The sequence below is a fragment of the Rhinatrema bivittatum genome, chromosome 3 (assembly GCF_901001135.1).
Source record: "Rhinatrema bivittatum chromosome 3, aRhiBiv1.1, whole genome shotgun sequence".
NCBI lineage: Eukaryota > Metazoa > Chordata > Amphibia > Gymnophiona > Rhinatrematidae > Rhinatrema > Rhinatrema bivittatum.
In genome coordinates this window covers 22,818,596-22,836,186 of record NC_042617.1, presented here as the reverse complement: position 1 = coordinate 22,836,186, position 17,591 = coordinate 22,818,596, and the positions used below count along the sequence as shown (strand labels likewise).

Sequence of the window (17,591 nt, the reverse complement as noted above, 5' to 3'; positions counted from 1 at the left end):
CCCAGTAGTTCACCCTCCACCTGATGGGGCAGGGTGTCTAGTATTCAGTAGTTGCTCCGTAATGCAACCCTTAACTTGGGACTCCCCATGCATTATGGTTTTTCCATGCCTGCTTGTTGACTGAGAAAGCAAATTTGCTTCCTGTAAATAGGGTTCTGAGTAGACTTCAAGATGAATCAGCCATTCTGAATACCTGTTTGCCTTCCTTGCGAGTTGACTACGTACCTTGCTAAAGCTTAAGCCCTGAAAGAGACTGAGGTGCTCATTAAACAATGTGTGCATGTGGGAACTCCCACGCATACTCAGAAACACTTTTTCTAAGCTCTGAGAGCTGGGTCTGTGTTGGCACTATCAGTTGAAATCACCTACACATTATGGCTGATTCAGCCTGCTATTTATAGGTATGCAAACTTGCATTTTCCTAGCCAAAGTAATCTTGCAAGGGGGAAGCTATAGTTTTGATAGCCAAATACATTTTAATAACAAACAAACCTTTGTTTTGTGATGGTTTCTTTTTATATCTCTTCAGATTTTGTGACTCAGACTGGGGATGCTGCCACAGGAGTGGCTTCAATCTTGGTTAACAGTGAAGGTAAGTTTGTGTAACTGAAATACCTTTTCCTTCTGACTTTTGTCAGCATTTATATAATAAAAGTAAATATTACTTTAGCCTTTCTGTACTCTGGTTTCTTTTTATCTTTTTTTAGTATAGATGCATCTCTTACAAAAAGGAAATGCATGTTAATTGACATTTTCACAAAGTGGTCATTGAAAATTAAAATAATAAAAAAATTAAAAAAAAAAAAAAAGGTTCGGACATGTTCCTAGAAGAACAGTCCAGAAACCATTATTAAGATGGACTTGGGGAAATCCACTACTTGTCCCTGGGATAAGCAGCTTGGAATCTTTTGAACTTAGGAATCCTGTCGAGTACTTGTGACTTGGATTGACCACTGCTAGAAACAGGATGATGGGCTTGATGGACCTTTGGTTTGACCTAGTATGGCAAAACTTATGTTCTTATTAATATGTAAGATTCATTAAAATGTTTGATCATGCAAACTCGTGAAGTTAAAGCAGCCATATTAGCAATGCATTGTTTGAGACATGTTGATTATCATTTAAAAAAATAGAGTTATAAAGATTTCTCTTTTTCTTTGTTAATTTTATATCTTTCAGTTAAACTTAATTGGGATGTATTTTATTTCCAAAAATTATAGTGGAACTTCCACAAATCAGCAGGGGGAATTATTTCACTTCTAAAATTTGTGGTCCGACTTACTATTTTTATTTTTAAAATATGGCAGTCTTCCATATGGCAGTGCTTCCAAATTTGGATCCATGGAAGATATGACTCTGTAAACTTATAGTTTAAGAGAACCTCCTGCTCCCACCATTATAAATCTAAGTAAACCCTGGTACTCCCAGAACACCATGCACATATAACACCTATACACGGAAAGTATGTCTATCCTGTGGCACGTGGACTCTCAAATAAGATTTTTGAAAACAGGAGGTGCAAATACCCATCCTTTATTCCAAAAATTACAGAAAACAAAATATGATGGAAATAAATGGAACAAAAAAAAAGGAGACCTGTGAACAAGACAAAAGGGAGGCTCATGTATGTGGAAACAGTGCTTATAGTCCCTGGGAAGGCATCATAGGCAGCCATTGCTTAAGAGTGCCATCTACTGGCTGATTTCAAAGCACACGTGAATCGGGTTCCAGAGGGAACAGCAGCATCGGTGTCTGGGCCCTGAGGACTAAGCTGCAATGACCTGGCTAAACAAGAGAGAGGAGCGGAACAGAAGTGGGGATGAGGAGAGCCCCGGATAACTGTGAATGAAGGCTTATTGCTGCAGCCCTAGTTGGGGACAGGTTCTGACTGAGCTGGAAGCTGAAAAGAGTAGGAAGAAGCTGCTGTGCAGAAAAAAAAAAAAAGACAAGAATAAGGTAAAAGAGGAGATGAGAAACTGCTGGATGAAATTTAGCACAATCTGGCTAATACTGCTGGCCTAGCTGACCTATAACTATTAATTTAGTGTCATGGTGAATATTTGCTGATATAAATACAAAGGCAGGTACAGTTTTGAGTGGTTTGGACTTGGGGGGGGGGGGGGTGGGGAGAGAGGATCAGGTTTTATAGTAAATGAGCGCTCTCCTCTCCCTCTGCGTGGTGACCGTGCTGTCATCTGTTTTTTTCCTGGATAAGAATCTTCAGGAATATTTCACTAACCAGAGTTTCCAATTAAAGAGTTTATGTATTTGCAGATTATTTTTAAGCGATAGCCTTACGAATTCGGGAAAGAAGATTACAGCAAACTTGATAAGTCAGAGATTTATTTATTTATGTGCTTCATCAACTGCCTTTTTGAAGCGATTCACTGAAGTTGGTGCACAGCAATTTAATCTGACCATAGGTACACAGGATGGTACAGGGAAGGTGAACCCGACGGTCTCACATTAAATATGCGTCCCTAAGTGATGTGCACCTAGCAGGTCTCCAAAAAAAAAATCCTTCAACCCCTCTTAGTAATCAAAGACGAGGTTACAGATATACCTGTGATGTAATTCTCCGGCTTCTCCCACTGAAAACCTTTCTGGGATCATTCGGAAGTCAATTTGCAGAGGACTGGCGAGCAGCAAATTTACCTGAATAAAGGTACGTGCATGAACTTTTCGCTGATAGTCAGCGGGACTTAACCTGGATAAGTCTGCTGCTGAATATGGGCAGATAGTGTCACAGGCATATCTTTACCCGGGTAAAGTTAGGACAGCTACGTTTCCGACCAGTCTCGTGCATGCGGCTTTAGCCGGAGAGCGCTCACAAGACGCGCTCACCGGCTGGAGTTTAGCCCTGTGCCTGGAACACCTCCATCGACACCCCTTTATGTTTTGTGCACACACATGGGTGCAAATGCATTGCCACTTAATTTTCCTTAGGCAAGATCCATGGGTAAAATGTCTGAAAATTATCCCCAGAACGGAACTACAAAAGCCTCAAACGGTCTTTAATTATAGGGGCAGTTCTGAACGGCCTGCATAGGTGCACAGGGTGCAGGCGCTTTTACCGCAGGTAGTTACCCGCTGAAAACTAGCTAGCATACAGGTACGTGCGTGCAGAGAGCAATTTTATAACTGTGCACGCAGACTTCACTTCGGATTTCCAGAGCAAACTTAAGCGCGTAAGTTTGCTTTGAAAAACCGAGCAACTGGCCCAGTTCGCACATAGATTCATTCTCCTCCAGAGAGGGTAACTTGTGCGGGTGAACTTATGTGCAGAATTTTTTAAAATAAAAATAATTATGGGGTAGATTTTTAAATTCACATGCCGGCTCGCGCATGTTATAAAATCCCATGGCCGCGGGCGCACACACGTGCCAGATTTTATAATCCACGCGTGCACAAGGGGGGGGAGGAACTTGTGCCATTTTTGTGCGGTGCCGCATCCCGGCCTTCCCCAGTTCACTCCAATTAAAGAGCGGACTAGGAAGGAACTTCCCCTCCCCCCTACCTCACCTCCCTTCCCCTTCCCCTCACCTCCCCATCCCCTAAACGCTACCTTTCCCTTGTTTTCTTCCTTATTTTTGCATCTTGCTTCAGCTCGGCTTGCTTACGCGCACAGATTCCCCCAGGAGTGAAACGCGGTTTTATGCACATAAATGGCTTTGAAAATGTAGCCCTTAAAGCAGCTACGTTCTTTGCACCTTGTATTTGTGCGGGGGGGGGGGGGGGGTGGCAAGTTAAAATTGCATGCATGCTTTCTGAAAATGGAAAAATGTGCAGGCCATAGTTTTACTTTCGTGATCTGAAGACACCCACAGGAGCCAACCCCTTTTCAATGTGGCATGTGTGAGCCCTGCCCATACCTTTCAGCTGCTCTGAGCAGGGCGAGTTTCAGGCGAGCCCATATACCCCGGCTACGCGACTTTGAAAATGGCCTTCTAGGAGCCATACTGAGAGGAAGCATTTCCGGGGGAGGGGGCGTTGAGGAAAAGTGCACGTCAGCACACATGCTTTGTACCCGTGGCAAGGTTCCCAAATGAAAGTAGGCGTGAACATTTGATTTCAGCATTGGCGCAAAGCCCTCGGCTAAAAAATGCACGTGGTGTTTGTCCCAAATGCACACAGTCTAAAAATTGCCCACTATATCTACATATACAATAAAGCATATGCTCTTAGCACGGACTGATATTCCAGACGTTATGTGGGAATGGTATTCAGAAGGGAAACCAGAGACCTGATGTAAAGTGGAGATGCATGAGGGAAAAGCTCAAAACCTGCCACTTTGGTCATCTCTGCTGTGGATCTGCCTTTATCTGAGACAAAAAGTGCACCCATGGCCAGAGCTTTAATCAAGACCCGCGTGAGTTTTCAAGTAAGGACGTTGAGATATACTCGGATCCATGTCCCATAGTGCAGAATTGTGTAACTTGGCAGCCTGTGGTTGGAGAGATTATTTTGCAATCATCACAGATATTTATAATTGTTTTTAACTTGATTTTGTGTCCAGTGAATAGCAATAACAGTACAAGGAATGAAGGGCGTAACAGCCATATCAGAACAGAACAACACAAGATGCAAAGTACATGTTAGTTCCACTTATAAGAACACATAATCCACTAAGGAAAACATAATCAGAACAAACTTAGGGAGAGGTGTTTGCAATCTGTAAACGTTGAATAAAGATACTCCAGCTAGCCCTATATTTTTTTTGTGATATAAGTGATATATATATAAGTGCTATATGTTTATGACAACAGTGATATATATATGTGATATATATATATATAAGTGATATATGTTTATGACATCAGTGATATATATATATAAGTGATATATGTTTATGACATCAGTGAATAATTCTTAAGTCTGTCCCAGGCTCTTACAACTGTGCTAGTACATGGGTCATACATATCTAGTCAGGAGTGTTCCTCAATTCAAATGAATAAAACATCCTTATCAACCTCTTCCAACTCCATTAATACCCAGTGGCAGGCCCTGGCATAGTCTTCAAGAGGTCAATATTCAAAAGCCATGTAGACATGTAGACGGATAACTCACAAGTTATCCGTCTAAATGTCTAATGTGGCATATACAGTTGCTTATCCGGCTAAATTATAGCCGGATAATTACTTATCTGGTTATAATATATCCATATAAAAAGAGGCGTTTCAGGGATATTTTGAGGAGGATCTGAGATATCCGGCTAACCTCGCTGAATATCGGGTGTATCCAGCTAAGTTAGCCAGATAACTTTACTGCTTCAGAGCAGGTCTAAAGTTATGTGGACTTGTGTGGCCGGATAAAGTGCTACTTAACTTTTACATTCAAAGCGCGATCAGCCTGCCTCCCCACCCACAAGGGAGAAGTGTCCCGCCTGCACCCCCATCCCTCTGACCCTCCCCATTGAAACATTTTTCAGCTCAGCAAGGAGCCAGGGCCCCTCTGCACCGCTCCCGGCAGCACTGAGAGCATAAACTTGAATGTAAGTTTACGCTTCCATTTATGAATTTTCCTCTTACAGTTGTGTTCATAAGTTTACAAACCCCTGGCAGAATCTGTAAGATGTGGGAGCATTTTAAGAAAACACGAGGGATCAGACTAAACTCATGTCTGTTATTTTAATGTTTCAGACTAAACTATTTTATGCATCGCCACAGCAATAAAGAAAATAATTAAATGGTCCTGTTCAAAAGTTTGCATACCCTTAGTTCTTAATATCGTGCATTGCCCCCTTTTGCATCAGTGACTGCTTGCAGTCTTTAGTGATATTTGTGAATGAGGCCCTTTATTTTCTCATGGGGTAAAACTGCCCATTCCTCTTGGCAAAAAGCCTCCAGATCCTGTAAATTATTTGGCTGTCTAGTATGAACTGCATGTTTGAGTTCTCCCCACAGTGGCTCAGTAATGTTGAGGTCAGGAGACTGTGATGGCCACTCCAGAACCTTCACTTTCTTCTGCCGCAAGCACCGAAGGGTCGACTTGACCTTGCGTGTTCGGATCATTGTCATGTTGGAAAGTCCAAGTGTGCCCCATGCGTAGCTTCCTGGCTGATGAATGCAAACTCTCCTCCAGTATTTTCTGAGAAGTCGCTGAATTCTTTCTGCCATCAGTTTTGACTAAATTCCCTGTGCCGCTGTAGCCCAAACACCCCCCTGAAACAGCAGAGATCCACCTCATGCTTCACGGTGGGGATGGTGTTGACTCTTCTATAATCATAGGAGTTGTGCGCGCAAGCATAACATACCATCGTAGCAATTTTCAAAAGCCATTTACTCGCATAAACTGCACTTACACGTGAATATTCTACGGACAATTCAGTGGAATGTATTGTAGCAATTTTCAAATGTCCACTTACACGTGTAGAGGGCATTTACATGTGTAAAACCCAGATATATGTGTGTAAATCCTTTTGAAAATTACCTCCATAGCTTTTATGGCTGTGACCATAAAGTTCAATTTTGGTCTCATCTCTCCAAATTATTTTGTTCCATAAAATTTGAGGCTTCTCTAGGTGCTGTTTAGCATATTGTAAGCGGGCTGTTTTGTGGTGCTGGTGCAGCAATGTCTTTTTTCTGGCAACACTACCATGCAGCCCATCTTTGTTCAAGCATCTCCTTATTGTGCATGCTGAAACACCCACACCACTTTGTATCAGGGAAGCCTGTATTTCAGAAGAAGCTGCTTGTGGGTTTTTCTTTGCATCCAGACAAAATTTCCTGGCAGTTGTGTCTGAAATCTTTCTTGGTCTACCTTGGTATTAACAGAATCCATAATTTTCCACTTCTTGATCAGACTTTCAACGGTACTGATTGGCATTTTCAAATCTTTGGATACCTTTTTATATCCTTTTCCTGATTTATAAAGTTGAACTACTTTTGCTCGCAGATCCTTTGACAGTTCTTTTGTTTTCCTCATGCTTCAGTAACCACTAAAGTCGGTGCAGACCTGGATGAAATGCACAAGGGTTTCTCAAGAGCTAAGAAACTCATTGACTATTTATACACAGACACTAATTATAATAAAACAAGGCACAGGTGTGGATATTTACCCTTTATTGCCATCTCAACCTATGGGTATCAGCTTGCGTGTATATTAGCCCAAACATTCAAGGGCAGGCAAACTTTTGTACAGGACCATTTCATTATTTCCTTTATTGTTATGGTTTGTTTCATGATTGTGCCAGTCTGTGATCCATAAAATAGTTTAGTTTGAAACACATTAAAAATAACAGATGTGTTTTGACTGATCACTTGTGTTTTCTTACACATCCTACAAATTTTGCCAGGAGTATGAGCACAACTGTAGATGTAGCTAAACGTGAGAGAAATTCAAACTGGTATAGGGATTCCTGGCAAGGCCAGCCCATCCACTGAAAGCCAGTCTCAGGTTTACGGGTATGTCTTGGGCTATTTTCAGGCGAGGATAGGGGGGTGGGTTGGTGGAAACGTTCAGCCCGACAGTTTTTTCTCCTGCTCTTTTGGGCTTCTAGCTCAGCTGAAACTGGCCTGCATTGGGCCAGGGCACCACGAGCCCGCCACGCTCAGCTACACGAAAAGGAATCACTTGCATTTAAATCTGAGCTCTGCCATCCTCAGACATTCTCAGCAGAGGGACTCCTAAACATCTTTCAATTTGTTCGTCACTTAGGGAAGCCTGCGGAGCGTATAATTCCCAGTAAATATTCAGGACCCCCGCCCCGCCTGAATCCCCTCAGTAGAGTTAGTCACGCCCGACTCCGTTTTAATTTCATATAATTTGACCCTGAAGGTGCCCAGCCAACAAGTTGTCAAATTAATTGCCTTTTTCATAATACTTTTGTCTAGACATCTTTATTATGAATTCAGATCTATGAATTAACATACTGTTTAGCGCCCCCCCTGGGAATAATTTAACTCCCTGAGGTTGCTTTCAGTGAAGAGTAGCTTTATGCAGAGACTAACTCCCAGATCCTAATGTGAAGATCCACAGATACTTAAAATTTGTACATCTGCCGTGTATCTCCATTCCTCTGACTATACAGGAACACACCTGGCTGAAATGTGAACTTTGTAAAGGGGTTGCAGAGAGCTTCTCCTGGCCCCCGCCCGGGCACCGTGTCCTTATCTTTCTCATTATACCCTGAGGAGCACAGGAGAGCAGATGCACTCTGCTTAGCATATCTGATAGGAAAGGCAGCTTTCAGAAGCCGTTGCGCCACAGGAATGGCTATTTACTCAGATAGGAGAGCTTTTTGAAAACAGCCCACTCTCTGTGTGGGTAAAAGTAACCATGTGTGTAATGCAACAATGCATTCTTTGCTGGGGCAAGGTTAGGTGGGGGGAGGGGGAGGGGGCAACAACGCATGCAGTTTTGGTTGGGGAGAAAAAAAGCAGGTGCAGAACTCTGCCAGTGCTTTTTTTCTTGGCCCAGTTTTCAAAGTGAAGGTGCCCATGGACCTCTCATCTACCCGGTTTATTTTTTTTAATTGCCCTCTGTTGTAGATTTGGAAAAGCAAAGGAGAGTTCATCATTGTCTGCACCAGAGAGAGAGAGAGAGCTGGGAAGAGTTAATCATCCTCTGTGCTGCTAAGAGTCAAGGAAGGCTCAGTCTCATTTGCCATGGGAACGGTTGAAGAGTTTACTCTCATTCATGCTTTGTAGAACTGAAGAGAGTTCATCTTTAAGAGCAGAATTAAAGCTTCCCTCCTGTAAACTTCACTTCGAGGTTGAAAGATCGATTCCCACTGGAACTTGTAATCATTTTTCTGGGATTTGCCAGAAATCGGAGCATGCACTTACTCGGTCGTTCTGGACAGAGACCGGATCCTAGTTTGCTGCCGTTTCGCTGCACAGCATCGCAGCAAACTCAAACCAGCTCAGCCTACTCTTTGCCTGGCAAGTCAAGCCCAGCTGTCCCCTGTCACGTCCCATCCACCTCCCTTCCCTTCAGGGCCATTTATGCCGCCTCCTCTGGCCAGCAGTTGTTGCTGCCCCTGCTTATTGCCACCTGGAGCGGCTCTGCCCACCAGGTGGCCTGGGACTGGCACCGCTGGCTGCAGTGAGGAGGAAGGGAAAGGGAGGGAGACGAGTAACTCCAGGAAAGGGGAGTAGACGACTGGAGGACAAGGTGGGGAGGGGGGGGGGGGGGATCGAGAGGGAAAACTGAAACGGAGGAAGGGCTGTGAAAGAGTGCATGCATGAGGGTGGCGAAGGAAAGGAAGGAGGAGAGAGAAATAAAGCAACACTAACAAAAAGGAAGGTGTCCAGGTGCGCACAGTTTTAAAGGAATGTTGCTAAAAGTTTGAAAGACCTTTTACAAATCTTTAGCTTTCTCTTAACATTTTAAGAAATGTGAACATTTGTGCGGATGCAATACAGCGGAAGAATTACCACAGAAATCTGCCCAGCATCTGCTGCAGAAATCCAGGGGGGTCTTGCATACAAATTCCTGAGCTGGTGCTGCAAAGAAACCAAAGGAGATTGCTACCTGGGTCCTCCTGCCAGAGCTGAGGAGGAAGCACTGTGATGGGGGGGTGTATTTGCCCCACTCCTCAGACAGGCAGGAAAGAGTTCCAGCAGAGAAGTTTATTTATATATTTAAAATATTTACATAGGCCGCCCAGCAAACCACAGATCACAGCATTCACAGCTGAATTCAAACAATAAAAACACAAACTGGAAAACAACGGAACAGGGCTAAGCCATTTTGCGAAGTGCCTTCCAAACGGGGAGCACCTCACTCGTCAGTGTCAAATGCCAGTTGAAACAGAAATGGCTTCAACATTTTCTTAAAGGATTTAGTGCACGTCGTCAGTCGTCAAGCCTCCAGTAAGGATTTCCACAGAACCAGCCACAGAAAATGCTCTTTCACGTGTTTCGGAGAGGCGCGTGCAGAAGGAACCTCTAGAAGTCCGACTCTGGGATGATGTCCGTGCCCTCGACGGGTCGTGGATGTGATTCGTCCGCAGTAAGCGCCCGCGGACCAGCGCGGCTCCTCTAGTGTCGGGGGTGACATGGTTAAGCCTGCAGAGCACGAGCTGGAAGGCCCAGCACACAGCGCACGGCAATAGTCCGGAGCAGGAAGAATCATAGCCTGAGCGACCCTATCGAAATGCCATCCTTACCAAAAGGAATTTTCTTCTTTTTAAAACTTTTAGTTATACATATAGGGATTGAAACAGAATTACAGAAACATTAAACAAAAGAAAATACTTCATTATAGTGTCGGTCCTGAAAATATGCAAACACTCTGTTGTCTGGCTGAACCAATTGACAACAAAATAACCGAGAATTTTTATGAAAGCTCTTTTTTTCCCCTCTGTCCCTCGTTCTAAGAATCATCATGCAGAGGAATATCCACCAGTATTCAGGGCTTGTTGAATGGCATTAAGTAATAAATCGTAAGTGGACGGCCCATAGTCTAATATAATCTCCAGGAACCTTTCTCCGAGTAAATTTAACATCCAATCTTTCAATTTGCATCCAGTCAGGCAGCTTTTACCAAAAAGGATTTTTCAAAGGCCGCAGCAGGTGCCATCCGCAGAAGCCTGATTTAATAGCTGCTGCAATTTGTGCAGGCTCCGAAAGCTCACTGTCAAACATAATTTCCAAATTCTTAGCTTGTTGTAACAACTGGAATCTTCAAATTGAAAAGAAGAAGAAGTGTTAGTAAGGTTGGGGTCCTACAAGGAGGTCTTTCAGAACTGCCCAGATTACAGCATTGACTAATGACACCCTATAGGGCTCTAATGTCGGGGCAGAGAGAGAGAGAGAGAGACTCAAAGTGGAGCTGACAGAACGTACTGAATGCCGCCAGTAAGGGTGGATTATGCCTGCAAGAGGAAGATAACCCCCCCCCCCCCTCGGTGACTTATTGTGTGAGACTCGGGAAGGTAGAGGAGAGGGGGCAGAGCTGTGCATGAGAGAGGCTGCCGCCCGGCCTGCAGAGTAAAGCCAGCCACATTAAGGCCCACTGCAAGGAGAACTGGATTTTGATTTGTGTAAGTTTATTCTGTCTAGATTTCAAAGGTTGGTGCCCACTAGGGAGCAAAGAATAAAGCTGTGACAGAGGCAAATAGGTCAGACCTAAGAGTGGACTGGCCACAGAGAGAAAGGCAGATTATTTGGGAGAAAGCGACAAAAGAGTTACAAAGAGGCTGATATATTAAAAAAAAAAAAAAAAAGCTGAGCTTCTAAATGTAGATGTCTAAGTTCGGATGAATGTAGGAGCCTAAGGGTTAATTTTTCAAATGGATTTATGCATGTAAAAGTAGCATATATTGTAGCAATTTTTAAAACCCAATTTACATGCAATTCAATGGCATATATGGTAGCAATTTTCAAAAGCCCACATACGCATGAAAAGTGCTTGTACATGTGTAAAATACAATTCTAAGTATGCTAATCCTTTTGAAAAATACCACCTGAGGGGTACACGCGTAAATGTAACTTCTATTGTAGCAATTTTCAAAAGCCCACTTACTCGAGTAAATGCTTTTTAAAATCAGCCCCGAAGTTTTCGGTTGAATTTAGGGTCCTAAAAGTTAGGGTCTTAACTTTAGGCCTGTTATATATTTGCTTAGATTTAGGAGCCTAAGGTTCGGATTTACTAAGCTTTTGTTTTCCTGTAGACACAGAATGGGAGAAAGGTAGTAGTAAATCAGGTCCTGAGTTAGATGCTTGGTGCTGAAAATCAGTTCTAAGCTCACTGTTTTGTTTTCCTGCCCTAACTCCACCCCTGTAGCCACCCAATTTTTAGGACCCTAAATATAAGAGCCTAATAAAACTAGGAGCCCAAATGTAAGCATTCAGCCCTAGACCTAATTTTTTCCCTCACTGAAGCCCTTGACAAAATTGACCTATCTGATACTGAATCAGCCCTCTCCACATGGAATAACATCACTAAAGACATTGCAGACAAAATATGCCCTCTTACAACTAACGTAATAAACCCCTCTCACTTCAACAAAAAAGCCTGGTATTCACCAGAACTGAAGAAACTCAAACGCGACTTAAGAAATAAAGAAAAGAAATGGCGAAAAGACCCCTCTCCCACTCTACTTTCCTCATACAAATCCATCCTACATGCCTATAGAACCACTATCCTCAAAACCAAACGTGACTTCTATGCACGGAAAATTCATGACCTTCAATTCAATGCCAAAGCTCTCTTCTCATACGTATCTGACCTTACCAAAATCTCCACCCCCCACCCACTTCTGACTTAGAGTCCAAAAACAGATGTGACGACCTTGCCCACTTTTTCAATAACAAAATATCCAAACTTATTGCAAATTTTCCCTCTCACACATCCCACCCTAATTCCCTCCCTAAATACACCAGTGCCTGCCTATACCACTTCGAGACCACTTCAACATCTGAAATTGAATCACTTTTAAAGAAAATTAAACCTGCCTCACACCCAGCTGATGCCATCCCTACCAAATCCCTATTAACTATTCCCACCGTAATAGCCAAACCCCTAGCTGAGATCATCAATTGCTCCCTCTCTATTAGTAATGTCCCCACCATTTTAAAATAAGCCATTGTTAAACCCATCCTCAAAAAAGCTAATTTCGACCCATCTGAACTCTCCAACTTTCGGCCGATCTCCAACCCTCGTTTCCTAGCTAAACTCATGGAAAAAGTAGTCAACATCCGACTCTCCGAACACTTAGAAAAACACAAAATTCTATTCCCATCTCAATTTGGTTTCCATAATTTTTTTTAGCATCGAAACACTACTAATCTCACTTACAGACACCCTTCTCAAAGACATGGATAAAGGGCATTCTTACATTCTAGCCATGCTTGACATCTCGCCTGCATCAGCCACGAAATTCTGTTAAACCAACTCACCAATATCGGCATAACTGGCACCGCACATCGCTGGCTTGAATCCTACCTTGATAACAGACACTATAAGATCAAACTAGGAAACAGTGAATCAGATGCTATCAACTTATCGCGAGGTGTACCCCAAGGCTCCGCGCTATCCTCTACTCTATTCAATAACTATATGTTGCCACTGTGCCAACTCCTAACTGACCTAGGTCTCACTCATTTCATTTACACAGACGATGTCCAAATTCTTATCCCCATAACAGACTCCCTTTCCAACTCCTTAAAGATCTGGGACAACTGTCTCACATCAATCAACATTCTCCTTACGAATCTAAATCTTGCTCTTAATACTGCCAAAACTGAACTCCTTATCATTTCACACAACACGACTGCTAATACCCACACATACACTACCCCTACACCCCTCTCAACCCCCATCTCGCAAAATGTACAAAACCTAGGCGTTACCATTAACAATCAATTGAATTTAAAAAAATTCATAAACACTACCATGAAAGAATGCTTTTACAAACTTTATGTCCTAAAAAAACTTAGACCTCTCCTTCACTTCAATGACTTCCGTACTGTTCTTCAGGCCCTAATCTTCTCTAAAACTGACTACTGTAACTCCCTCCTCTAAGGCCTCCCCACCTCTACCATCAGACCCCTCCAAATGTTACAGAACGCTGCTGCCAGAATCCTCATTAACACACGCAGAAAGGATCACATCACTCCCATCCTAAGAGACCTCCACTGACTCCCCATCTCGTTTAGAATTCTCTATAAGAGCCTCACAGTTATTCACAAGACCTTATACAACCAGAATGTTCACTGGCTAAACGACTCCCTCCAATTCCATTCCTCATACAGACTCAGTAGATCTGCCTACAAAGGAACCCTATACACACCCTCACCTAAACTCATGCACCTTAGCTCCACAAGAGATCGAGCACTATCTATTGCAGGACCCTCAAATTGGAACTCAATGCCCCCTTCTCTCCATATGGAACCTTACTTCCAGAAATTTAAAAAAAAACTAAAAACCTGGCTCTTCCAACAGGCATTTACTTAACTACCCCACCCTCCCTCCCTCTCTTGTCCTTTACTGTACCTTCTTCACCTCCCATAACCCTAGACCATTTCTTCTTCCCTTGCCCTTCCCTTCCTCCAGTAACCTCTAATCTCCTACCCTTACCGTTGCTTACCTAGTTGACTTCGTTGACGTGTTTAAAATGTTAAACCCTACAATCCTTTCCAGAAATCTCTCACTCCCATTGGTTTTGGGTTTACCATTATTGTTCATTATTTTGTTACCTCTGTTACTTGTAAACATTTTGTTTCTTATTTTTTATTCCTGTTCTATGTAAACCGATGTGATGTGCCTACGAACTTCAGTATAAAAAAGCTTTAAATAAATAAAATAAATAAATAAGATCATTTTCAAAAGGGCAATTTAGGAACCTCACTCCCAAAGTTAGACTTCTAAACCCTTTGAAAATTGACCTAAAAATAATGCCTCAATTTGCTTCACCTGCCAAAAGCTTTATTTTATTTTAATTTTTTTTTGTTACAACTATAAATGTTCTTTATCATCATTTTTGGCCTGGTTTCCTGTAGAGACACTGGCCTTCTAAGAACATTGCCCACAACCTTCTGAACTGTTTCATGCAATTTCATTCTGATTTCTTCCACAAACTGTAGAGCAGCTCGTGACACCAGCTCATGTTTTTCATGTTTCCCACTGGGATTAGAATCCCTTTTTCTTTTTATTTCTCACAGAGAAACAGGCCAGTTCAGTTCAGCAAAAATCTCAGGGAGGTCAGAGCACACTGGGATGTCTTCAAACATCATGCCTGGGTGGCCTACGCTCTTAACCCCCCAGGCCATCAATACAAACATATTGCTCTTTTACAATTATCTCCCCCCACACGGCATCCTCTTTACCCCCCCAGCCCAACCTCCCTCCCCCCTTTTTTTTCTCCCCTTCCCCCCCTCAAAAAACCCCCCAAAACCAGTACGAGATATGAATGTCATTGAGTCTCAATGACATTCAAGCATTTTTAATGCTGACTTGCTGTTGGTTACTACCCATGGTCACCAGCTGACCCTAGTTCTTGCCTAGTTTCCTATAGGGAAAAACTCTCTTTTTAAGAATACTTATTAAACATAAATTTACATACCAAATGTTATCATCCTGTGCAAATTTTCTGTTACTGTTACTGTTTGGAGATTTCTTTTTAAAATCTACCCAATTCTTTCCAGGTCAGAATACTATTATCATAGTTGCTGGTGCTAACCTGCTTTTGGATTCTGAAGACCTAAAGAAGGCAACCGGTACCATTGCTCGGGCGAAAGTGATAGTGTGCCAGCTAGAGATAACCCCTGCTGTATCTCTTGAAGCCCTGAAGGTAGCACACAACTGTGGAGGTAATGTTTTCATACAAAGTAAAACAATACAGCACATTTTATCCAAAGTTCCATTATCCGAAAAACTCCCATTAATTGGAAACATGGAAACGATGGCAGAAAAGGACCAAATGATCCATCCAGTCTGCCCAGTGAGCTTATGGTAGTTTGTGTTGAGCCGTGTGGGTTACCCCATGCTTATATGTTTCTCAGACCATAAAAGTCAGGGCCCTCATTGGTTGCTGTTTGAATCCAGTTCCCCGTTACCTCCCCCCCCCCCCCCCCCCCCCCCCCCCCCCCCCCCCCCCCCCCCCCCCCCCCCCCATGCTTATCAGTTTCTCACAGTAGTCTTCGTTAATTGCTGTTAAATCCAATTCCCTGATCTGTTTTGCCGTTTGAAGCAGAGAGCAGAGTTGAGTTGCATCAAAGTAACAGTCTTATTGGTTAAGGGTAGTAACTGCCACATCAGCAAGTTTCCCCACACCATTAAGTTTGCTGAACAAATCCAGTTCCTCTTTTCCCCTTGCTGCTGAAGCGGAGAACAATGATGGAGTAGCATCGACAGTATCAAGGCTTATTGGTTAAGGGTAATAACTGCCACACCACCAAGTTACTCCATGCACTCTTTTCTTTATTTCCATTCTTTAGCCTTTAGGGTTCCAAAGTATTTATCCCATGAGCTTTTGAATTCTTTCACAGTTTTGGTTTTCGCCAACACCCTCTCTGTGAAAAAATATTTTCTGACATCGGTTCTGAGGCGTCCTCCTTGGAGTTTCATTTCGTGACCGCTGGTTCTACTGATTTCTTTCCAATGGAAAAGGTTTGATGATTGCACATCATTGAAACCTTTTAGGTATCTGAAGGTCTGTATCATATCAGCCCTGTCCTCCTCTCTTCCAGGGTGTACATATTCATATCCTTCAGTGTCTCCTCATAGGTTTTCTGATACTGACCCCACACCATTTTGGTTGCCCTTCTTTGGACTGCCTCTATCCTATCTCTATCCCTTTTGTGATAAGGGCTCCAGAACTGAACATAAATCCAGGTAAGGCCTCACCAAGACCTGTACAAGGGCATCACCACCTCCATTTTCTTACTGGTTATTCTTCTCTATATGCAGCCCAAACTTCTTCTGGCCTTAGCTTTCGTCTTGTCACATTATATTGCCATCTTCAGATGCCAAACACTGTCACCCCAAGATCCTGTTCTTGGTCTGTGCATATCAGCCTTCCCCTCCATCTCATACCACTCTTATAGATTATCACATCCCAGATGCATGACTCTGTACTTCTTGGCATTGAATAAGAACATATGAACATAAGAACATGCCATACTGGGTCAGACCAAGGGTCCATCAAGCCCAGCATCCTGTTTCCAACAGTGGCCAATCCAGACCATAAGAACCTGGCAAGTACCCAAAAACCGTTGCTAGTAACAGCAGTGGCTATTTTCTAAGTCAACTTAATTAATAGCAGGTAATGGACTTCTCCTCCAAGAACTTATCCAATCCTTTTGTAAACACAGCTATACTAACTTCACTAACCACATCCTCTGGCAACAAATTCCAGAGTTTAATTGTGCATTGAGTGAAAAAGAACTTGCTCCGATTAGTTTTAAATGTGCTACATGCTAACTTCATGGAGTGCCCCCTAGTCTTTCTATTATCTGAAAGAGTAAATAACCGATTCACATCTACCCATTCTAGACCTCTCATGATTTTAAACACCTCTATCATATCCCCCCTCAGCCGTCTCTTCTCCAAGCTGAACAGCCCTAACCAAGTCTTTCCTCATAGCAGAGCTGTTCCATCCCCTTTATCATTTTGGTCGCCCTTCTCTGTACCTTCTCCATCGCAACTATATCTTTTTTGAGATGCGGCGACCAGAATTGTACACAGTATTCAAGGTGCGGTCTCACCATGGAGCGATACAGAGGCATTATGACATTTTCTGTTTTATTCACCATTCCCTTCCTAATAATTCCCAACATTCTGATAAGAATTCTGATAAGAATCCCAGCTGCCAAATCTTCTATCACTCTTCAAGCTTTTGTAAATCACTTTTCATTCTCTCTACTCCTTCCGGCGTTTCCACTCTGTTGCAGATCTTGGTATCATCCGCAAATAGACAAACTTTACCGTCTATCCCTTCCACAATGTCGCTCACAAAGATACTTATTTATTTGTTGGTTTTTACATACCGTTGTTTGGAGCAAGCCTTCACAACGGTTTATAGAAATAACAACTGATTACATTATAACAAAAAACTTAGGAAGGACAGAGATTGAAGAACAAGCCTTCACAACGGTTTATAGAGATATTGAACAGAACCGGTCCCAATACTGATCCCTGTGCCA

At 42.8% G+C, this 17,591-nt stretch overlaps 1 protein-coding gene across 5 annotated transcripts in view; it reads left to right on the top strand.

Moving 5' to 3' along the window:
* Positions 1-17,591, top strand: part of RBKS (ribokinase) — a 276,072-nt gene that overhangs the window by 72,784 nt on the left and 185,697 nt on the right. For all 5 annotated transcript variants that reach the window (XM_029592954.1, XM_029592953.1, XM_029592955.1 and 2 more), the window contains exons 4-5: positions 530-592; positions 15,093-15,257. In XM_029592954.1, coding sequence (XP_029448814.1) covers positions 530-592; positions 15,093-15,257 — 228 coding nt within the window. The remainder of the gene's footprint in view (positions 1-529; positions 593-15,092; positions 15,258-17,591) is intronic.